A 23830-nucleotide genomic window follows, 5' to 3' on the forward strand; every position below is an offset into this window, starting at 1 on the left:
AGGGAGATGAGGGATGGCATTCAGCGGGTTGCTTCTCTTTCTCTTTTTACTCAGTCATGCCTCCCGGCCTATAGGATGGTACCACCCACAGGAGGTCTTCCCTCCTCAGTAAATCTCCCTGAAGTCACCTTCACAGACATTCCTGAGGACGCGTCCCCTAGGTGCTTCTAAACCTTGTCAAAGTTGACAGGTCAGATTAGTCATCATGCCATACGTACAGGCTGGTGTCCACAGACAGGAACCCCACTGAGAAACCTAAGTTCAGGTCCAGTTCTAACTCTGATTCCATGCAAGTTGTATTACCTATTCAGGCCCTATTTTCTCTCATCTTTTAAGGTAAGGAGGCCATTTCATCATGTAGACATTTTATCTGTACTTTTTTTTTTTTTTTCACAGAACCATGTGCTAGCACTGACAGCCCAGGCACCTGACATTGAGCGTCTGAATGAAGAGAGCCTCAGGCTGCCCCTCAGTGACATAACAATAAAAACACTACAAAATGTGAACCGGCAGTGGATCCGGGCAACAGCCACAGCGCTGGACCACTACAGGTCAGAACATCCCCTCCCTCCCCTTGCTTCCGGGGAGATAGAGTTAACTTCATTATTATAAGGCTCGGTTTTGTTCGTTTTCAAATCTTTCTAGCAAACTTCAGGGAAATGGGTTGAATGAAAACTTCCTTCATTACTGTGAAAAATGGATTCAGCTTCTGGAGAAGATACAGGAGACACTTACCGTGAACGCTGCCCATAGCCTCCCTGCTCTCCTGGAGCGACAGAAAACCTACGAGGTAAATCTGTGCTCTGCCGTTCCTCAGATACTCACCCAGGGGCAGGATGCTGGGAAAAGAGAGATTCAAATGAAACCCAAGGAGAGCCTGTCTCTAAAATAGAATTGATGATAGGCATTTAGGCATAGCTGCTATTACTAGGTCTGTTCTTTTTATTTATTTATTTTTTAAGTATTATGTGCCTAGATAATATTAATAGGATGGTTGAACATTTTTTGCAGTTGGCTTCAAGTAACTTGAAAACGAATCATTTCACAGATCCTCTGAGAGCCTTAATAGGAAGCATTAAGTTCCAGATCCCTACCCATGAATTCTGCCAGCTGATATTTTATGTTTTGGTTCGTAAACAGATGTTAGAAGCTGAGGTTTCTATAAACCAAACAATTGCTGATGCTTACGTGGCCCAGTCCTTACAACTCCTGGACACAACAGAAGCAGAGAAGAGGTGAGCTGTGTGGAATCCTGGAACTAACAGACTTGATGGGACAGGCCTTCTGACGTGGGAGTCTTTGTATGTGTCTGTGGGGCGCTGTGTGGCATTTTAGTCAGTTGATACAAAGCCGTGACGAGTTCTAATCACTCAGGGTAATTAGCCTTTGTCTCCTCATCTTTGCTTGTGTGTGGAGCCTTGGATCACTCCTCTTGCAGCTCTTTATAAGAGTCAGCATAGGTTTTTTGTGAACCACAGTTCTTATGGGGCAGGCTAGTACCTATTCCTTCTAACTATCAACATGTAGATCTTAACTACATCCGTGCCCTGCAGCCTGACCATGGGACCAGCCTGATGCCTACACATCAGGACAGGGTTGTGCCTTGTGGCCATATAAATACTAATGGTGTGTTTTCTTGTTGTAAGTGGATGAGGTTGGCAGCACAGAGGCTTCTGGGAATGGCCACTCCTTGAGTATATTAACTAAGTTTTGAATGATTCGTCTGTATCATCTTTCTCCATTCTCACCTGCATGAGGTTTTGTTATTGGAAAATGAGTCATAAGGTGCCGCTATCCCAAGGACAAAACTGTGTCATGGTCGCAAAAGGAGAGCTGTCTCGTCAGGCATCCCAGATGGAGTCAGTGGGCGGCAGCAGGCAGGCTGGGCAGAGCCCTGAGACCAGCCTGCTGAGCACAGCTGAACCATTCCTCACGTAGCTGATTGACATGGCCAGAATCCAGAGGTGGCCCAGCTGTTCGAACCTTTCTGAGTGTCCCGATAGGTATTACTTCCCTGCCCTCCAAATCGTCTTTCAGTATACCTGAGTGATACATGCAGGCCTGCTCCAGCATCATAAGCTATTCTGATTGCTCATTATGAGAGGCATGACTTCCCCATAATAAAGAAAGGCCTTATCTCTCAGGTGAGCAGTATCCTTCATCGGAAAGGAGCTAGTTGGGTGGTTGTGGTACGGCTTACCCTTGTCTGTTCCATTTATATAAAGTGCTCTGATGCCTTACAAAGCACCTGCCCTTTGATGCATTTCCCATTGATTCAGTTCCTAGACTTCCAGGAAGATCTGGCATGTTAAGACAGCTTCAGTGTGTTTAAGGGAGCACTTCCCAGAGTGCTGGCCCAAGGCCAGGTTCCGTGCACCCACGGTATCACACCCCTCACCATGTTTAAGCTAGGGCTCAGGTTTCATGATGGCTCATGCGAACCGTGCATGCAAACTTCGGTCAGTCCTGGCTAAGTTACCTTTTCTACATGTTCGTGTTAGGAGTCTCTCAATTCTGTTTTCCCTTAGGCCAGAATTTGTCTCCGAAGTCTCAAAGCTGTCGGACCAATGGCAGAATGCTGCCCGGGGTGTTCAGCAGAGGAAGTGTGACATCGACGGACTGGTGACACAGTGGCAGTTCTTCACCACCTCCGTGGAGGACTTGCTCCGTTTCCTCACTGACACCGGCCACCTACTGTCTGCCGTGAAGGAGCAGGACTGTTACAGCCTCTACCAAACCAGACGCCTGAGCCACGAGCTGAAGGTAACAGATGCACAGTTTGGGAGTGTCTTAGTCAGGGTTTCTATTGCTGTGAGGGGACACCATGACCACGGCAACTCTTATAAAGGAAAACATTTCGTTGAGTCCCATTACCATCACGGTGGGACATGTCAGCGTGCAGGCAGACGTGGTGGTGCTGGAGACGGAGATGAGAGTTCTGCATCTTGCAGGCAACAGACAGAGACTGTCCTGGACATGGCTGAAGCACATATGAGACCTCAAAGCCGGCCCCCACAGTGACACACTTTTCAACAAAGCCACGCCTGCTCCTGCAAGGCCACACCTCCTAATAGTGCCACTCCCTATGGGCCAAGCATTCAAACACATGAGTCTGTGGGGGCCATTCCTATTCAAACCACCACAGTGGGTGAGAAACAGACAGGGGGGGGGGAGCACCGAGCTTTATATGCAGGATGTTTGTTCGACTGAGGTTTTATTTGAATTTATTTTTATTATTTTTAATCATGTGTGTGGGCATGTGTATGTGAGTGCAGGTACTGGAAATGGCCAGGAGGTATTGGATCTGTAGTTACAGTTGGAGCTGTAGTTACAGGTAGTCATGAGCCACCTGATGTATGGGTGCTGGGAACTAGACTCTGGTCTTCTGAAAGAGAGGAGTCAGTGCTCTTAACCACTGAGCCATCTCTCCAGCCCCCGTGAGGTTTAGTGTTTTCTGTTATGACCCAAATACGTTCTGTGCAAAAGGCCAGCTAAGTATGGCCACCCACGGCCTGGTCCCTAGCCTTGTACCGTCTGAAGCTCTGTCTCAGCCACTCAGCTAGAAAGAGAGATGTTCTCTCCAGGGTGCGGGAAGAAGCTCGCAGTGCAAATGGGTGGGTAGAACGGGAGAAGTCCACCGTGACAGGGCCACACCGCCTAAACCCTTAGGTACTGGCAGACGTGTAAGGTATCCACAGGTGGAGTGCCGGGTGGAAGAATGCTCACTCTTCAAGAGCAAATTCAGACAGCCGAGTGTGCAGCTCTAAGGGATTAGGGACTGGCGAGATAGCGCAGTGAGTACAGGTGATTGTAGCCAAGCCTGAAGACAGGAGTTCAATCCCCGAGAGCCACACGATAAAAGAAAAGAACTGACTCCCACAAGGTATCCTCTGACCTCCAGATGCACCCAACCCCAACATACAGTCTATAAAGAGATCAACATATAACACAATTAAAAGAAAGCTGTTTCATGCGCGTAGGATTACAGTACGTTACTGAATGCATCCCCCCTACTAGAGGGAGCCGCCCTCTACTAGAGATGCAGGCAAATGCCACGCCACCACCCCTGAGAAGCTGAGCTGGCCTCATTCACTTATCCAGTCAACGACTATTAATGGAGCACCATCTCTGTGCTCGTCTCTGTCCTCATCGGTGTAAGGACCCGCAAACTCCTGCTCTTATGGACACATTCAAGCAGCTTAACAAGAAAATACCAGCTGGTAATTAAGATGAGCTGGTGGCTGCTTTAGATCTGGGTGCTCCCTGGGATCGTGGCATTTAAACTGAGACCAGAATGAGGGAGGTGAACCAACCCTGCAAAGATTTGGGACACAGTTTGGATGTTACACATAAAGAAAAAAAAATGAGTCACAGAAGATTCCAGGGTTTTGGCCAGAGCATCTTGATAAATCATGTGCCACTGACCAAGTCAGGGACCAGCAGAGGAAGTCAGGCCTTCTGTCTGAGGAGCTATGTTGAGCGGCACACTGCTCCTTTTGGAAGCGTGAGTCAATTAAAAGAATTTCTCCTCAATTTTTTTTTTATTGGAAATAGCTTGTTTCAATCTGCCTTAAGCCTATGTCATATCAAATGTTTGCATTGTTCTTTCATATACTGGTCAATGTGTCGTAAGTTTCACTGTATGCTCTTGAGGTATCACCTTCTCATCCTTCTCATGTGTTCTCTTTCCTGTTTTCTTAGTATAACATGCACGCTCTACTCTTCTGAGTTACCCTGGTGATAACCTGTGTAATGATTTCAGTTCAAAGACTAATCATTTTCTCAGTGCTCTGAGATCCCTCTTGCCTTGGAGATTTTTATTCTATAAATATAAATGTGGGTGGGAGGGGGGATATTTTGCCTCCATGTATGTCTGCACTGTGTGGTGCCCTCATATTCCAGAAGAGGATGTTCTATCCCCTTGGTACTAGAGTTACAGACAGATGTGAGCCGTCGTGTGGGTGCTTGGAATTAAACCAGGGTCCTCTGGAAGAGCAGCCTGTCCTCTTAACCACTGAGCCATTGCTCTAGCGCCCTGAATGTGTGGTTTTGGTTTTGGTTTTGATTTTTAATTTCTCTAAGCTTTCAGTTGTTCATTCTAAGAGTCTTAACTGTTACTAATCCTTGGAAGTTATCCTGTGACCACCTCATCTGGGAGTATAGACCAATTCAGAGTTAAACATTAGCTTTTGATGTGAACGTGTTTCATGCATGTCCTCATCATGCACGTACGTTCTGTACAAATCTTTACAGAATTTGTAAAGAATTTTTGTATAGAACTTAATATTTTTTTTTTTTTTTTTTTTTTTGGTTTTTCAAGACAGGGTTTCTCTGTGTAGCTTTGCGCCTTTCCTGGAGCTCACTTGGTAGCCCAGGCTGGCCTCGAACTCACAGAGATCCGCCTGGCTCTGCCTCCCGAGTGCTGGGATTAAAGGCGTGCGCCACCAACGCCCGGCTAGAACTTAATATTTAAGAGAAGCTCTGAAGGAAATCCAAAATCATAGTCTCATCACAGCAGAGGTTTAAAGCCAACCCCCTCCCTTTTTTTTTTTCTTTTTAGAACAAAGAGATCCATGTTCAGAGGTGGCGAACCACCTACGAACTGGCCTTGGAAGCTGGGGAGAAATTACGGGACACACCCAACCCGGAAACCCAAGAGTTCATTGACAGGCAGGCCAGCAAGCTTCAGGACGTCTGGAAGGACACTGAGCTCAGCCTGAGAGAGATGATCAGTCAGCTCCAGAGCACTGCAGAGGTGAGTGTGTGGCACTTGTAGGACACTGCACATGGCTCTTGGTGGCCTTGTGACAATGGAGGTTTTTAAAAATCTGCTCTTCTGAGTTTGCCGGTGAAAGTCAATTCCCACTAATATACGAGTCGTGCCAGTTACTATTAATAAAATAATAACTGCATGGGGAAAAAACCCAAGTATTGCATATATAAACACTTGAGGTGCTAGGAAGGTGTTTACTTCGGGCCAGTGAGATGGCTCAGTGGCAAAGGCGCTCGGTGCCAAGCCTGAGACCTAAGTTCAATCCCTGGAAACCACGGTAGAAAAAGAAAACCCTCCTCCATCATGTGCTGTGGCATGCCCCACCCCACCCCCACTAAATAAGTAAATAAATGCATGTTTATAAAAAAGCTTTGTGAAACATGAAACGTTCATATCCATTGGCTGTTCAGTACATGAAACTAACATTCCATCTGCTCCAGCCTGGGGTATAACACATGAAAATAAGCACAGTTGTGCTGTCTTTTTCTGCTGTCATCAGAGAACTCAGTTTTCCACAGATGTGAGTCCTGGGTAATCGATCACTATGTGTTTAAGAATGGAAATGTTTTGAGTTAGTAGTAGGAAACCTTGGTTTTGGTCTGTTTGGTTGGTTGGTTTGGGGCTTTTATTGTTGTAGTGTTTTTTTGTTTGTTTGTTTGTTTGTTTTTATTTTGGCCAGAATGCCAAGTTGTTCTAAAGGACTGAACTGTTTTAAACTTAATGGCCCAACACTACAATGTTCTTGGATTTCAAATGCAGTTTTTATTTTTAATTTCTTTTGTCAGAATATTAAGCTATTTTTGTTTAGTTTTGTTCCTGTGCTAATTTCTGACATTCCTCTAATCCATGGTGTGTACTAAAACCAGATAAGGAAACTACTCAGAGCAGTTTTTCTAAATGAAGAGTAAATTTCTGTGAGTTGGTCAGAGCATCTGTACTATGAAGAAACATCTGAGTTTGGTTATGCGGAGGACGTGAAGTGCATGGGCTAGCCGAGTGGAGAAAGCTTGAAAACTCTTTGCAAACTCCACAGTATTTCAAGCAGAAGGTGGCAGGTGGAGAGGGAAGTGGCAATGTGGAAGGTTTGCCAAAGCCAGGCATCAGGAGAGGTTTTGGGGTGACATGGAAAAGCTAACCAAGGGGGACCATGGCAGTATGCTTTGCCCGGGTCTGCTATTGCGATGCACATTTAAGATGTAGATGCTAAAAGTCAGTCCTTACTGTAGCTTTTTAGATGTGAATGTATCCCAAATACAATATATATATATTTGATTTTATGTAATTGTATGTATTTCTGATATATTATATGTAATTTCTGATATAATAGATCAGAAAGATGAAGGGAGATACTTCCAAACCAATCCATCCCTGTGATTATGTCCCATGTGTCCCTTCAGGTCAGTCTGTACGAGACAGGAACTGATTTCTGTGTAATTTTGTGCGGCTTCCCCAAACACCCATAAAAAGAAAGAGCGTGTGCATTAAATGAGCTGGTCTAGTCTGTAGTTCAGGCTGGAGAGCCAAGTACTTACCGATTGTAATACTGTTTTCAAATAGACCTGGGACCAGTGTGAAAAGAAAATCAAGGAGCTGAAAGGCAGGCTGCAAGTTCTCAAAGCACAAAGCAAAGACCCTCTTCCCGAACGTCATGAGGACCTCCACAGAGAAAGCGAGCTGATTAAGGTACTGATGGCTGAGCCAGTGACCAAGACAATCACACAGCTGCCTTCCGGGCACTTACAATGTCTGCCTGCCTCTCTCTTTCTGTGACTAAACTGCGTTTTCTGGTCAGCTGGAAAAGACATCGTTCTGGTCTCTTAAGGTGTTAGATTGATGTTAGATTGTACGGTTATTGTGTAAAGATGAGAAAGGCTTTTGTAAAACATTATGTTGAGGGCTCTTGGAGCAATTCTCCGTGTCCTCTTTCTGTTTCTTCTCTGTGATATAAGATCTGGCCTCTGAGATTTTTTTTTTTTTTTTGGTTTTTCGAGACAGGGTTTCTCTGTGTAGCTTTGCTCCTTTCCTGGGACTCACTTGATAGCCCAGGCTGGCCTCGAACTCACAGAGATCTGCCTGCCTCTGCCTCCCGAGTGCTGGGATTACAGGCGTGCGCCACCACCGCCCGGCTTAGATTTTTTTAATTGTTTTTTTGCATGCGTGTGTGTGTGTGTGTGTGTGTGTACGTACGTATGTGTATGTGAGGGTGTGTGTGTGTGTGTGTGTGTGTGTGTGTGTATATATATGTGTATGTGAGGGTGTATGTGTGTGTGTGTGTGTGTGTGTGAGAGAGTGTGTGTACGTATGTGTATGTGAGAGTGTATGTGTGTGAGAGTGTGTGTGTGTGTGAGTGTGATTGTGTGTATGTATGTGAGTGTGTGTGTGTGTGTGAGTACGTATGTGTATGTGAGTGTGTGTGTATGAGTGTGTGTGTGTGAGTGTACGTATGTGTATGTGAGGGTGTATGTGAGTGTGTGTGTGTGAGTGTGTGTGAGTGTACGTGAGTGTACGTATGTGTATGTGAGGGTGTATGTGAGTGTGTGTGTGTGAGTGTGTGTGAGTGTACGTGAGTGTACGTATGTGTATGTGAGGGTGTATGTGAGTGTGTGTGTGTGTGTGTGTGTGTGTGTGTGTGTGAGTGTGAGTACGTATGTGTATGTGAGTGTGTGTGTGTGTGTGTGTGTGTGTGTGTGTGTGTGTGAGTGTGAGTACGTATGTGTATGTGAGTGTGTGTGTGTGTGAGTGTGTGTGTGTGTCTGGTGTGGAGGTCAGATGACAGACAGCCTGAGGTTTCTTTGCCCTCCACCATGTTTGATGCAGTGTTTCTCATAGTGCTTGTTCCTGTGCTAAGTACTCCAGGCTAGCCGGCCCGTGAGCTTCTGGGGGATTCTCCTATCTCTGTACCCCATCTCACGATCCGTAAGAGTGCTGAGATTACAGATACATGCCACTATGCCTGTCTTGCACGTGGGTCCAGGGGATCTGAACTCAGGTCCTGTCTCTGTACTTGAAAAACAAAGTTGTTTGTTCTCTGACCAAATGACCTTGTGTTTGAAGTAAGAGTGAGGTGTGACTTAAAAACTCACCTTGAAAACCAGTCGAGATGAGCTCTTTGGAGTAAGCATAACATACAAATCCTTCCAAACTATGCTTTGCCTGATCAGCAAACGTTCTTGAGCATCAAAGTCTTTGTAGAAGATGGGGCAGAGTTATAGATAGCTAGGGTCACTGAACTCCGGCTCAGGAACCCCCATGGCTCTTTCTTGTCTACAGGTTTGGTATTTAAGAGATCTTTTTTCTGAATCTTTTGGAATGGTTTCTTTTTTCTTTTCTTTTCTTTTCTTTTTTCTTTTCCTTTCTTTCCTTCAGTGACTAGGGATTGAATTGGGAAAAAAAAAAGTAGAAAGAAATATATAGTCTATACCGGAATCTGTGTCAGAAAGTAGCATCTTTCCTCCTGTATACATTTTGTCTTTGGCATAAAAATTCCCCAATGTACCTTCAAAGGTGTAACAAATAGCCTTAAAGGCTGGGCATGGTAGGACGGACATACCTGTGAAGGTAGGTAGAGGCAGGAAGACCAGAAGTTTAGTGTCATCTTTGACTACACAGCAAGTTCTAGGCCAGCCTAGGCTAGGCGAGACTCCACACACACACACACAGACTCAAAATTAATTAATTAATGTAAAATTAATAACAAAGGGCTACGGCTGTGCCTCAGTGACAGAGTGCTCTTAGCATGTGCCAGGCTCTAACTCCATCCCCAGTATCATGAGGAAACAAAAACCACGATCAACAGCCATTGTGGCCATCATCACCGGGGCTGAGAAAGGAAACTCTAAATCCCCAGGGTGTTTGCCCTTCCTGGTGGTCTCACACCCCTGGCACAGCTGGCCGCCAGCCAATACGTTTATTTATTGTTTTGATACATAGTTACATTATTCTCCGTGGACTGACCGAGGTGCCGCCTCCTGGTCCTAAACTTCTTAAAGCAGCCCATACTGTATAACACGGATGACACAACGTTTCCCTCACTGCTCTCTGTCAGCAATTGCTGGTCCCCTTGCTGTTCCCTGCTCCGTTCTCACTGCTGTCAGGATGCACGGCGTGGATGCAGTCTGTCCGTCCCTCTGTGGTAGTTGCTATTGGCAGGTATTTTTCCGCCTTTGTCAGGCTGGGGCGTAAGGTAGCATCTCTCTGGAGCTGGTCAGTTGAACACTCTTCCTGTCTGCCGCCCCATCAAGTCAAGGCTCTTGTGAACTGCCTGCTGCTCTTTCCCCTGACTCTTGTACTGGGCTGTTTACCACCTTGATTTGAACAAGTTGTTTATTCTTAATACAGAGAATTCTTAATTCTCTGTTAAGTATATGTTTAAAAATGTCTATCAGACACCTCGTTTTTCTTTCTTTTTTTCTTTTTCTTTTTTCTTTTTTCTTTTTTTTTATGTCACTGGGTGAGTAGCTTAGTAGGTATCTTGGGGCTTTCTTGCTGGGAAGAGACACCATGACCATGGCAACTTTTTTTCTTTCTTTCTTCTTTTCTCATATATTACATCCTGACCACAGCCTCCCCTCCCTCCAACCCTCCCCAAGATCCACACCCCCTCTGTCTCCCTTCAAAAAAGAGCAGGCCTCCCAGGGACAGCAAACAAACATGGCGTAACAAGCTACAATAAGACCAGGCATGTACCATCACATCAAGACTGGACAAGGCAACCCCGCTGGAGGAAAAGGGTCCCATCAGCAGGCAAAAGAGTCAGCAACCACCCCGACTCCCGCTGCCAGGAATCCCACAAGAACACCAAGCCACTCAGTCATCACATATATGCAGAGGACCTAGGTCAGACCCCTAGGGGCTCCCTCATCTCTGCCAGCTCCTATGAGTCCTGGTTAATTGATTCTGTGGGCGATGTCCTTGGACCCCAGCAACTCTCGTAAAGGAAAACATTTAATTGGGACTGGCTTACAGCTTTCAGATTAGTCCGTTGTTGTCATGGTAGGAAGCATGGAGGCATGAAGGCAGACACGGTGCTGGAGAAGAAGCTGAGATTTCTATATCTTGATCCACAGGCAGCAGGAAGTGAACTGGACTGGCTTGAGCTTCTGAGACCTCAAAGCCCACCCCCTAGTGACACACTTCCTCCACATCTCCCAAGAGTGCCGCTCCCTCTGGTCCAAGTCCTCAAACATGAGTCTATGGGAATCATTCCTATCCAAACCACCACAGTGAGCAATAGATTTTGTAGTTTTGTTTAGGACTTTTTGGTTTATGGTCTTGTCTTGATTTGTTTGTTTGAGACAGGGTTTTGCTATATAGCCCAGGCTAGTAGTATCTCTTGATCTTCCTGCCTCTACCTGCCAGAGCTGGCATTACAAGTACTTGCCATCATTACCCAGCAATTTTGTGTGACTTTAATATAGGTGAATGTATGAATATTTTCCTATACAATTGTGCCCCCTTTTTCTTTAGAAAATCTATCTGTAACTCACAAAATACACTTTGATGTCTCCCCTGGATGTCTCTAAGCTTTGTTTTTTAAATTCACATCTCAGTTCATTCAGGAATTGATGTTTGCATATGTTTGAAGTGAAAGCCCATTTTGAAATGTTGTTCCTATAACTAACCATTTAGCTTCCTGGTGCCTGCTTGCTTAATAGACCCATGCCAGATATCAGATTAACATATAAACAAGATTTGTTCCTCAGTTCTCTCTTTCTTTGACTTTAATATCAAACTGTCATTAGCAGGGCATGGGAGGTGGAGGCAGAAAGATGGAGGTTTAAGGCCAAGGTTGGCTGCATAGAGAGTTTAAAGCCAGACCCGGCTACATCAAGTTTAGATCAAGATGCCAGTAACAAGTGAGAGGGTTCAGTGTCGCTCTCCGTTGATACGCAGGAATTTCCTTCCATACAGTCTAGACACCTGGGCTAGTCATGAATTGGAAACCTTTAAGGAGTCACCGTTTCCCCAAGTGTCCCACACCTCAGCTTCCAGCAGAGTCTGCGGCTTTTGTCACTTCAACCCTTTTATCAGTGGAAACAGTCATGGCAGAGGTCCCCAAATTCATCCAACTCGTGACCACATTCCAAACCAGTCCCAGGTAACTGGAGGCCTGTCTAGTTCAAACCAATCCCAAGTAACTGGAGGCCTGTCTAGTCCAAACAGATCCCAGGTAGCTGGAGGCTGTCTAGTCCAAACAGATCCCAGGTAACTGGAGGCCTGTCTAGTCCAAACGGGTCCCAGGTAGCTGGAGGCCTGTCTAGTCCAAATGGGTCCCAGGTAACTGGAGGCCTGTCTAGTCCAAATGGATCCCAGGTAACTGGAAGTCTGTCTAGTCCAAATGGATCCCAGGTAACTGGAGGCTTTCTAGTCCAAATGGATCCCAGGTAACTGGAGGCTGTCTAGTCCAAACAGATCCCAGGTAACTGGAGGCTGTCTAGTCCAAATGGATTCCAGGTAACTGGAGGCCTGTCTAGTCCAAATGGATCCCAGGTAGCTGGAGGCCTGTCTAGGACAGTGGCTATCATCTCAGAAGAGTTTGTGAGCCACCAGCCAGACTGAGCCCTGCTTTCCTCATAAAGCTACATCCCATTATAGCCAAGTTCATGTGGGGATGTGGGGAATAACAGCACACAGACACACAGACACAGACACACACACAGACACACAGACACACACACACACACACACACACACATACACATACATACACATGGAGCATCCCTACTGAAATATGAAGAACTTCTAGTTTCAAGCATTTCAAATAAGGGATGGTCAGTTGACATGTAAATTCTCTAAATATAAAGCTTTCATAGACTGTCTATTATGAAAATTGCTACAGTGGACATCTAGACTTGTTGAAAGATTGACTCACTGGGACAGTTTTCATTTTAAAATAAGTTTTGAATAATGTAGTCATGTGGTTCTAAATTCAGAAGGTTCATAAGATGCATAGTTTTTTTTTTCTATTCGTTCCTTAAGAGAGAAACAATTGATGTGACTAATTCGTTGTCTATTCTTCCCAAAACAGTCTATCCATGTACAAGCATATGGGCGTGTATTCATCCTTTGTTCTCTTTCTGTGCGTGTGTGTATACGCATCCGTGTGTGTGCATGCACTGATACACACGCGTGTGTACGGGGAGACCAGAGGTCGATGCTGACGGCTTTCTTCAATTACTGTCTGCTTTGTTCTGTTTTACTTGAGGCAGGGTCTCTCACTGAACCCGGAGCTCACTGATACAGCTAGACTAGCTGGACAGCAAGCCCAGGGATCCTCCTTGGTGCTGGGAGCCATGCACCACCACGCCTGGCTTTTTCACACCACCACACCTGGCCTTTTCACACCACCATGCCTGACCTTTTCACACCACTACGCCTGGCTTTTTCACACCACCATGCCTGGCTTTTTCACATGGGTGTTAAGGCCAACTCAGATCCTCACACTTGCAGGGCAAGAGCTTGACTAAGCATCTACCCATCCCCCGTAGTTCAAAGGGTAGTGCAGAAAAATAGGACTTGACAATCTCACTATGAACTAATGCCGTGGGAGAAGGCTTCTGCTTCCATGTTGCCATAGGGAGTCCAGCCAAAGCGTGGTAATATGCTGCTATGTACAAACAACTTGAAGTTTTACCTCACACTCTAGAGGGGTAACTGGAATCTTACAGACCATTTATCAGACTGAAGATGAAACAAGCTTTGACTGACTTTTGCAGTCATTTTCTGTTCTCTTTCTTTTCTATTCTCTTTTGCGATCATTTCCTCGCAAATCTGGGGCATTTTAAGCCTAAGACAGAAGCTTTCTTTAGTTGGGTGGGTGGTGGGATGGATGGTTCTTCCAAGGGAAGGAACCCAGAGGCTGGTGCATGCTAGGCAAGCACTCTGCCACTGAGATACACGCCCAGATCTGAGGCATGCTTTCTGGAACGTTTCTACAGAGTGGTCATTGGCTGTAATTGGCGAACACAGTGGACCTCCCCGTACATTGTTTGCATCCTTCATTTGTTTCTCTCTTAACATTTATGAACATTTTAAAGCCCTTAGCCATGTGTGGTTATACAAAACCTCCAATGCCAGCTCAGGAAGCTGAGGCAGGAGGACTACTACAAGTTGGAACCCAGCCCAAGCTGCATAGCGAGGACCAAGGCTGTTCAGTATTGCCTAGCAAGACCCCCATCATTTGCCCAGCTTGCATGAAGCCCTGAGTTTAATCCCTGTTACTGCAAAATCAAACAGATAACAACAACAACAACAACCTTATTGGTACAAACTGACAAACCGCCTTCTTTTCATTTGTACATTTTGATATCTGAGGATTCCAAATATACCAGACATGTGGCAGGTGCTGTGATAAAACTTTGTGACTGAAAGTGACTTGTGAAGAAAAGGCTGTATCTCAAAAATAGTGCATTTGGGATCAGTGTTGACACGGTCCCTGACATTCTGTCAATACAGTCTGTTAGAGAAACACATGCTAACCTCACAGCTATATTCTGTGTGTGTGTGTGTGTGTGTGTGTGTGTGTGTCCCCGTGTCCATGTCTGTGTCTGTGTCCCAGGCAGGGGATGTAGCTCAGTGGTTGAGTGCTTGGGATTAAAGGCATGTGTCACCATGCCTGGCCATTTCTTTCTATGTGAGTTTAGAAAGGTTCCTCTGGGCCATTTTTATGAAACCTAGAGAATGTTAGCAAGTAATGAAATCCTGCCACTATCGTATATAGAACACTGAAAAGACAGAATTAGCGCCTCATTACTGAAGCCACTCTTTAGACTGATTTCTGACATAAACGATACAGTTTCTTCCTTCAGATTTCAACTGAAGGGCAGGAACAGAGAGGCCTGGAAAAATATGCCATGGATAAGTTACTCTATCCATGAAAAGTATCCATGTAGGGTATCCATAAGTTACTCTACAATGAAAACCTAATAGACTCTGGGGTGTTTGGGCTGTTTCCTTTCACTTCCTCTGTAGTGAAAAGAATTTTCTTGATTAATTGCTACAGTTCATTAGATCAGAAAAACTACTTCACTTTAAAAACTAGTTGGAGCTGACAGTACAGCTCAGTAGTAGCCTTTGCCTAGCTAGTGTGAGACGCTAGGTTGACTCTCCTGCACATGGATGGATGGATGGATGGATGGATGGATGGATGGATGGACGGATGATAAATAAAGGAGGAAGCTATGTGCTAATTAATCTCTGCCATTTATCAGCAAGCATTTTTTTCCCTTCCATTATATTAATTTGTTTAGAAAATCAAAAATAACTCCTTCCAAACAGAGGTTGACGTATTATGATGGCCCCAGTGTTAGCGGGGCACCCACCCAGGTATTTTGGAAGTGAGAAATCACACTTTCTGTGACCTACCTCTTAACATAGCTCCTGGGTCTTAATCCAGAAGCGTGTGTACGTTTTTGCTTTTCTTCCATGACACACGCAGTAAAGGGCCTGGGTGACTTTCCAGCAGAATGACCTTATTAAACTCCAGCTGCCTGAAGAAATGAGCTTGAAGAGAGCAAAGGCTGTCCCCTGAGAGAAAGGTGACTGTAGGCTGCCAGGCAGGACTGCTGTGGTAGCGGCTGTTTCTCATTCCGAAGGTCCCTCCCCTTCCCAGGCTCCCCTCCCCCAGAGCCTAATCAAAGGATTAGCCTACAGGTTTGGAAACAGCAGCAGCTGGAGTTGAAGGCGGTTTCCCCCCTTTCTCCTTGTGTTTAAATGCAGGAAGTAGAGACGTCCCTGGCTAGCTGGACACACAACTTGAAAGAACTTCAAACTATGAAGGCCGACTTGAGCCAGCGCATCCTGGCGGAGGACGTGACGGTTCTGAAGGAGCATATCGAGCTCTTGCACAGACAATGGGAGGACCTCTGCCTAAGAGTAAGTCAGTCAGCTTTGTGCGGAGCTGAGGGGAGCTGATTGAAATGTCCCAAGGCTACAGGGAAGGATCCTGACTTCTTAGAAGCAAAGGCCCTTTGGTACTGGGACCTCTGTGCCTCCTCTGGTTCCTTTAGGAGGTAGCCACCCATTTTAACAGATTTGACCCCTTTGTTTCAGCAGAGCTCACTGTGCAACTTTGCACACTTCTACTGAGTCGTTTTGGGTTGTTTTTTGTTTTAAGATCACCTTAAGCTGGGATGTAAGCAAGGGTCACGCTTGTACTGATTCTACTTCGTGGCTTGCACAGATGAGCGCTAATCAGAGTATGCTATTAGGAGAGGTCCCCTCTCCTGGACCAAATACCATAACCTAGATGCCCACAGGCTGGGAGGGGTTATCTGAGAGCCAGGCTTCCCTGCAATCAGATGTTTAGTCCTAGGGGCTGGTGTTTTAAACTCTGAAGTGATTGACTGTAGTCTGAGGACCTCAGATCAGTTCTACTGCATAAGGGTGGAATTGTGTTTAGAGTATTACATAGTTCAAGTCTGGGACAGGATGAAGGTGAAATTAAAGAGTTCAATTAATCTTAAAGATACTGTTTTAAGGATACATAATTCTCAGGAAAAGTTAATAAAAGTTAATTTCTTAATCTTTAGTGTGTGTGTGTGTGTGTGTGTGTGTGTGTGTGTGTGTGTGTGTGTGAATAAATTTGACATTTTAAGTACCTGTCTTCTAAAGACACTTTTAATTACATTTTGAAGTAAAAACACTTTATTAAAAACTTGATTTTTAGTAGTTACAATGTGCTCTAAGTGTCTGTTAAGTTGTTCTAATTCATGTTTTATGTAAAAGGAAATACTCAGAATCTTTTGAGTCTTCTAAGAGTTAAGAAAACTCAAAGAACATCCTCCAGATGGTCCTAATTGTTACCATTGTGGGCTCAATCCTGGCACAACATACCCTGAGTTTTAAAAGCTAAAATAAATGGATGCCGGAGGAGTTGGGAGCAAAACGCTTGTTTTTCTAGGGATAGATTTTTGGGCCTTTTAAACACATTTGGCTAGGCAGGACACAGAAGTATTTGGTACCTTGATCTCACTCTGGGGAGAGCAGAGGTTCTTTTGTACATGGTGAGAAAAATCTCAGGGGAGTGCAGCCGGGGTTTTTTTGTTTGTTTGTTTGTTTGTTTGTTTCTATAAAGTGGGTGCTAAAACTACCAAAAGAACTCTTAGCTACCCCCATTTAAACTCTTAGGATGGCCAGGATTTTTAGAAACTGGGAACAGTTGTACCTTAAGGAAGGCTGCTCTGTATTATCTAGATGTAAATTTAATTGATAAATTGTAGCCCTCTAAGGAGGGCAGGAAGCCCCTTGGCTGGTGTTAGCATAATAGAACGCTGGGTGTCTGGGGGTCAGCCTGCTTGCTCCAGACCAAGTTTTGGTGACATTTTCATAGTTTTCAGACAAAAGCTACAGTGTGTAAGAGCAAAGTAGGTGAAATGAATTGCTTTTGGGTTTTATTTTTTGTTTAAATACTCAAACATTTTTGCATCTTTTAAGTTTTCTGGTCCATTTGCGTACATTACTAAAAAATACTATTTTTTTTAATATTGTGATCTGAGTGATATTTTTCAAAATAAGTAAGCAGAACACTGGCCTTCTGGATATAGGGACTTGATCAGTTTTGAAAGGGAAAAGTTTTAGGCCACAAAGTTACAAGGTAGCAATCAGTAACTTTGTGTTTTGTTGAAAGCACAGGGAAAAACAAAGTTGAGTGATGATTCTGTATGTACCTAACCTTTCTTGTTTCTGATTTTTATGTGGCTTGATAGTGTAAATACACAGAGGGCAAATGCCATCATTTCACCTTTTGTTAGTTTTTAATGGCAGTTACCAAGGGTAAGAAAACTTGGGTTAATGCTGAGCCCTAGGTTTTAAGAGAAAGAAACAGGTTTTAGAGCTGCTGACAAAAGTGAATGACTTTTGTGCTTGTTTGTGTTTGTGTGTGAGCATTGAGGGCGGGGTGGGGGTGCTCACTTTTTTGGGAGCCAAGGGATTTTCCTTCCCGGCTAGCTTCAGCCACCAAATGCATGTCCTACCTAGGTGACTGTCCGCAAGCAGGAGATTGAAGACAGACTCAACTCATGGATCGTGTTCAATGAGAAAAATAAGGAATTGTGTGCTTGGCTGGTCCAGATGGAAAACAAAGTTCTCCAGACAGCGGATATTAGCATTGAAGAAATGATTGAAAAGTTACAGAAGGTAAGTGGGGGTGGGGTGCCCACGTGGGTGTGCTGAGGAGGGCCGAGGGCTCCTGCCCGCTCTAAGAGCTACATTGTCGCAGGTGTTTCTAGTGGCAATGTGCATGTTTCGAGAGACTATTTTTGAACTTTCCAAAGGAAGAGGTAGGAAAGGCAGGACGTGTGAGCCTGTCACAGGCGCATGCGGTGCTGAGGAAGGCTGCTTTCCCTCCGTTGGGAAGACTTGGCCAGTGATGGTTTTATCTAGTTATTGGGAAGTGGAACCCGAGTCAAAGAGGAGGCCAGCAGCAAAGAAAGAGGCTCATGACCGAAGTGGTCACTTGAGCATCGTTGTACAGTCACCCCAAACACCTCTCCATCAACCCTGGGCAAGCTTTGACCTCAGGCCGACTCGGTTAAATCCATTTAGTCTCAGCTCCACATTTGGGAGGGGAAGCTGAGGGGCTGTTATAGCCCAGGTGGCAGAGTTCTTGCCTTGCATGCATGGAGCCCTGAGTTCAATCCTCAGCACTACAGGGATATAGAAAACGGAAGTACATACAGGCAGGCAGGGGAACACATGCCTACACCAACACTCAGGAGGCTGAGATGGGCGGATCATGAGCCGCAGGGCCTGGGCTACACAGTGAGAGAAAGTCACCACTGCCTTTAAGACATGATAGTCACCTAGCTGGCGTACACCGTTCCTCGAAGAACTGTGTTAACAGTTAGCTCTTTTCCAAATGAAAACTAATTTAGCCAGCATGGTAGTACATGCCTGCAATCCTGTCACCTGGGAGGCTGAGGCAGGAGTATTGCCTGGAGTTCAGTGAGAGACCCTGTCGCATAAAATAAAAACAAACCCAAAAAGGACATTAAGGGAGAAGCGCGTGTGCCCTTGGCTAGAGAAGGACGGAGCTGGCGGTGGTGACTCGGGCCTTGTCCCTTGGTGCCTGTCAGGACTGCATGGAAGAAATAAGCTTGTTCAGCGAAAACAAGCTGCAGCTGAAGCAGATGGGGGACCAGCTGACCAAGGCCAGCAGCAAGGCCAAGGCTGCCGAGGTGGAGGACAAGCTCAGCAAGATCAACGACCGCTGGCAGCATCTTTTTGACGTCATTGGCTCAAGGTAAGAAACAGCCTCAGATCATCTGTACGGACTGACTTCTAGAGATGATTGCTTCCTTCCCAGAGCTGGTTCACTGAGTCTAGTCTTCCTGTATGGTAACCTGGCGGGTTCGTAAACGTACAGGTTTGCCATCCGGCGGGGCGATGAGTAGGAATCCTGATTTGAACAATGATTGGAAATGATATTTTAGAAAAATTTGACATGAATTGGGTGTGTGTGCATGGGGGGAATCTAAGGATTAAAATCCAGCCTCACACACACACGGGAGGCGAGCACTCTGGCATTCTACCATTTTGATTGCTGCTGCTGCTGCTGCTGCTGCTGCTGCTGCTGTTGTTACTGTTATTGTTGAGAGCAGGGTCTGGCTATGTTCCCCAGGCCAGCCTCCAACCCATCTTCCTTCCTCTGCCTCCCTGCAGCCAGGGCTTCGAGCACTCACCACCACGCCCAGCTCGATTTGTTTTAAACAAGAGTCGAAAACTTAGTTTGAGAAGTCCTAACGGGGTGATCTCATTTAGAAACTACCGCTCTCTGCTAGAATTAACGTGTCCCCCATGAAATTATGCCTGCCTAGTCCTAGAGTGCCTATCACTCTATGGGATAACAGCTGGGGGCCCTTGACTGCCCCCACAGCAGGAGCCCAGCGCACACCCAAAGCAGGGAATCCTTTGTAACCCTGCCAGGTCCTTGATGGGCACCTGGTCCACTGGAGAGTACAACTTGAACAGCATCTTGTTCTCAGATGTGACCACAAACAAGCTCTGTTCTCCAGTGCGGTGTTGTCCAAAAACAGAGCTGGTAATATTTTCTACCATCAACAACCAGTGGTGATGCCCCAAGTTTTTAGATGGCTTCTGTTTTCAAGTCTTCTCTGTAAGGGGTGCACTCCCCCACCCCTCACCCCCCCCAAAAAAAAAAAAAACTTCCACGTGTTTTTCTTTTGCTACCTGGTGTTCAGAGACATCCTATTTGGGGATCATTTGGACAACAGTGTCTGCCATCGGCCTGGCACATGTTTTACAAGATAGTGTGCTCAGGTGTGAACGTGCACATGATTTGGAATTCCAGGGGAGTGCCTGGAGAATGTATTAAGACTTTGAGAGTGATAAGAATGGGACACTGCTAAGGACGTGGCATATCCTTGACCTTGCTGATCACTGGAAACCATAAGTGAACCTGACTCAGCAGAGGCGATGGCTATGAGCAGAGCAGGCAGGAAGTAAGACAGGTGAGTTATGTTAATGGGAGCTGGTATCTGGCAGGAGTAGAGCCAAGCATATGGAGAGTCCAGATCCTATCTTCTGCTGAGAGTGGAGGGTTGGAGACAAGGAAAAAGCCATCCCAGATGGTCCTAAGTGAAGGCCTGAAACTCCTGCTGGCTGCTGCAGGCAGTGGGAGAGACCCTTGGTATGAGCAAACGGGTCTGAGGTAAAGCCGGGGAAGAGCCACCCAGGAAGGGACAAGAAGCCCCCTTGGTGCAAGTGTTAGAAATGACACTAGGGGAGATTGGGGCCTTGAACGTCAGCCACAGATTTGGCCTCCTCAGTGAAGTCTGAGTCAGTCCACCGTGGTCTGCTAATGTTGACAAAGTTCCTAAAGAGAGATCCAGGGGAACTGGCTGGAGGAAGAGGCGGGGCTGGATTCAGCGTCTCTCAACTGCCGTTTGATAAAGAAACAGGACAGTAGTAGCTTAAGTTTTGAGCCTTTGCTGGCTGTCCTGTTCATTCACTGTAGAAAGTTGAGTATGTGATTTAACTTTTCTAAGCCTCTTTCCAAGTCTTCCAAATGTGTCCAACAGCACATCCAAAGCTGCTGTGCCCTGTTCAGATACATGACATGTGTTGCGACTTTGACATAGTATCAGAAAAGCAGGTAGAAGCCTGTTTGTGGGCTAGTTATCCATTGTTTTCATTGTGAAGTGGACACAGATCCCCATAGTCATATCTAGGTAAGAGAGGTCCTTCTTGCGTGAGGCCAGGGATTCAGTTAAATTATTCCCGTGGCTGCACTGGTGAGGTGGCTCACTGGGTAAAAAGCATCTCTCATGCAAGCCCGCTGATCTGAGTTCAATCCCCAGAAGCCACGTAGAGGAGGAGGAAGAGAGCTAACTCCACTATTTTGTCCTCTGCCTTCCACAGGAGTGGTGTGGCCACACGTGTGCCTGCTCTCACGTCACACACATTCTCTCTCTCTCTCTCTCTCTCTCTCTCTCTCTCTCTCACTCAGTCACTCACACACACACACACACACACACACACACACACACACACACACTAAATTAAATTTAAAATAAATAATTATTCCTAGGGCTGAGCACACTGTCCCATGTGTTTGTTGCGTGGATACGTATTCTGATGGGTGAGAACAAGATCCTTACCACTGGGTTAATGGTGGCCTTGCTGCTATTGTCTTTATCTTCCAAGTCAGCTTGGGTACTTGACACTAATCAAGGGTGTGGTGACATCACACCTGCTCACGGGCCATTCAGGAGTGAGACCTAGCTTATGCTTCCGAAGAGGAGAGTAGCATGCATTCTTCAGTTACATCACGGCAGATGTTAGCAGGCTCTTAGCTTCTCTGCCTCACTGGCTGCCCAGCTCTGGCCAGCTCCTTGGTGGAAAAGGAGATAAAACAGCAGCTGAAAGTTCATCAGCCTTCTTGGACATAGCAATTGGCAACAACAGCACATGCCTGGGGCTGCCAACTGAGTTCTGAACGATACGCTTTTGGTGCGCGATGTCACTTGATCTTTTCAGTACACTTACTTATGGGGGAGGGCTAGAGAGGAGTGTCACGGCACATCGTGGAGGCCCAAGGGACAACCTGAGGGAGTGTCCTTCCACCGTGTGGATCCCAGGTTTATAGTTCAAGTCATTAGACAGGGCAGGAACCACTCTGACCTGCCGCGCCATCTCTCCAGCCCTCGCTTGTTTTCAGTGTCACTCTGAAAGGTTGGTACCATCAACCCAATTAACTGACTTAAAAAAAAACCCAGTAGTCGGAAGCTTTCCTGTGTCCCGCCTGTCTCACAGCCGCTCGCTCAGACGAGTAAACGCACAGAAGCTTGTATTGCAAACTGTATGGCCTAATGGCTCAGGCTTCTCGATAGCCAGCTCCTATAACTTAACCCATTTCTACTAGTCTGTAAGTTGCCACGTGGCCGTGGCTTACCAGTACTTTCACATCTTGCTTCTCCTGGTATCTCTCTCCCCTCTCCTTTCTCCCTTCCCTACCTCTCTTGGATCTTCTCTCCTGGCTCCATCCTGCCCTGCCATAGGCCAAATGCAGCTTTACTTATCAACCAATCAGAGCAACACATATTCACAGCGTACAGAAAGGTATCCCACAGCACTTCTCCCTTCTCAATGTAGTCGGAAGGTTTCTCCAGTCCTGCCAGGCCCCCACAGTCCCGTGGCCTGCTTATAAAATAATCACTCAGAAGCTTATATTAGTTATAACTGCTTGGCCATTAGCTCAGGCTTGTTACTGACTAGCTCTTAGCTCTTAAAATAACCCATAATTCTTATCTATGTTCAGCCTCGTGGCTTGGTACATTTTCTCAGTTCTGCCTTGTCATCTTGCTTCCTCTGCTTGTGGCTGATGACTCGTGACTCTGCCCTTCCTCTCACCAGCTCGCCCTGCCTGGCTACTGGCCAATCAGTGTTTTATTAAACCAGTGTACAAGAGCATTATCTCATAGCAACTGAGGGCTGAAGTTGAGTAACTTACCCAAACAGAGGCAGCTCACAAGGCAACCAGGATCCCAGCTCAGACAGTTGTCACCTCCCCATGCCACCCTAGACCCTTCCAGTTGGTTGACTAGATGACTAGACCCCTGTGAAATCTTCACCATAAACCTATGTTAAAGTTGAAGGCTTGGCATAGTATTCAGTACTCGAAGACCCACTAAAGCAGGTCTCATTCACTGGTTAAAAAGAAAAGAAAGACATGCTCCCACCCCCCATCCCCCCTGCCAAAAAAAAAATCTAGTACTTTGGTTTTATTCTCAACAAATCTCAAAATAATTAGTACAATATGACACCATGTTTCTTTCTTTCTTTTTTTTTTAAAGGTTTTTTTGTTTGTTTGTTAGTTTTTTGTTGTTGTTGTTTTCTCGAGACAGGGTTTTTCTGTATAGCTTTGCACCTTTCCTGGAACTCACTCTGTAGACCAGGCTGGCCTTGAACTCACAGAGATCCACCTGCCTCTGCCTCCCGAGTGCTGGGATTAAAGGCGTGCGCCATCACTGCCCGGCTGACACCAGGTTTCTTAAAGCTACATGACATCTGATCATTTCACACAAGGAGGCTTCCCTGGGGGAGGCGAGCAGAGCCAGGCTCCTCACATCTGCTGTCTGGGCTGTTAAAACAACACTTCTGAGGTCATCCCGAGCCTTCATTTACAGAGAGGGAAACTGCCACTCAGAAGGGAAATGACGTCTGCTCAGGGCGGGACCAGGAGCCAAAGTCCCTCTGTCCTACTGCACAAAGCATCTTAAGGGCATGCCCAGCTCCCGTGGGATGCTGGCTTTCCAAGGCACTGTATTGAAATTGTTCTGAAACCTAGAACTTGCGTCAGGGTCTGCCTACTAGAAGACAGTGGTTCTCAAGCTTCAGTGTGCATCATAACCTGCCTCAGTGTCCCAGGTCCAGAGCTGCTCCATCCACAGGTCTGGGTGAGGCCAAGACCTCCATTCCTAACATGTGCCCAGGTGGGGTACCAAAGTGTGGTTCAGGATCGATAGGAATGCTGTTTGAGAAACACATGGGCAGTGGAGTGAAATAAATCAGAAGTTTGTGAAAACATCTTGACCTCCG

At 46.0% G+C, this 23830-nt stretch overlaps 1 protein-coding gene across 10 annotated transcripts in view; it reads left to right on the plus strand.

The window, feature by feature from the left end:
* Positions 1-23830, plus strand: part of Syne2 (spectrin repeat containing nuclear envelope protein 2) — a 320737-nt gene that overhangs the window by 266159 nt on the left and 30748 nt on the right. For 9 of the 10 annotated variants that reach the window (XM_037210622.1, XM_037210625.1, XM_028876051.2 and 6 more), the window contains exons 91-99: positions 397-551; positions 646-790; positions 1141-1235; positions 2529-2763; positions 5561-5755; positions 7331-7456; positions 15491-15646; positions 17750-17908; positions 18847-19013. In XM_037210622.1, coding sequence (XP_037066517.1) covers positions 397-551; positions 646-790; positions 1141-1235; positions 2529-2763; positions 5561-5755; positions 7331-7456; positions 15491-15646; positions 17750-17908; positions 18847-19013 — 1433 coding nt within the window. The other variant, XM_037210630.1, reaches the window with a different exon arrangement.

Source organism: Peromyscus leucopus, chromosome 14 (assembly GCF_004664715.2).
Source record: "Peromyscus leucopus breed LL Stock chromosome 14, UCI_PerLeu_2.1, whole genome shotgun sequence".
Classification (NCBI taxonomy): domain Eukaryota; kingdom Metazoa; phylum Chordata; class Mammalia; order Rodentia; family Cricetidae; genus Peromyscus; species Peromyscus leucopus.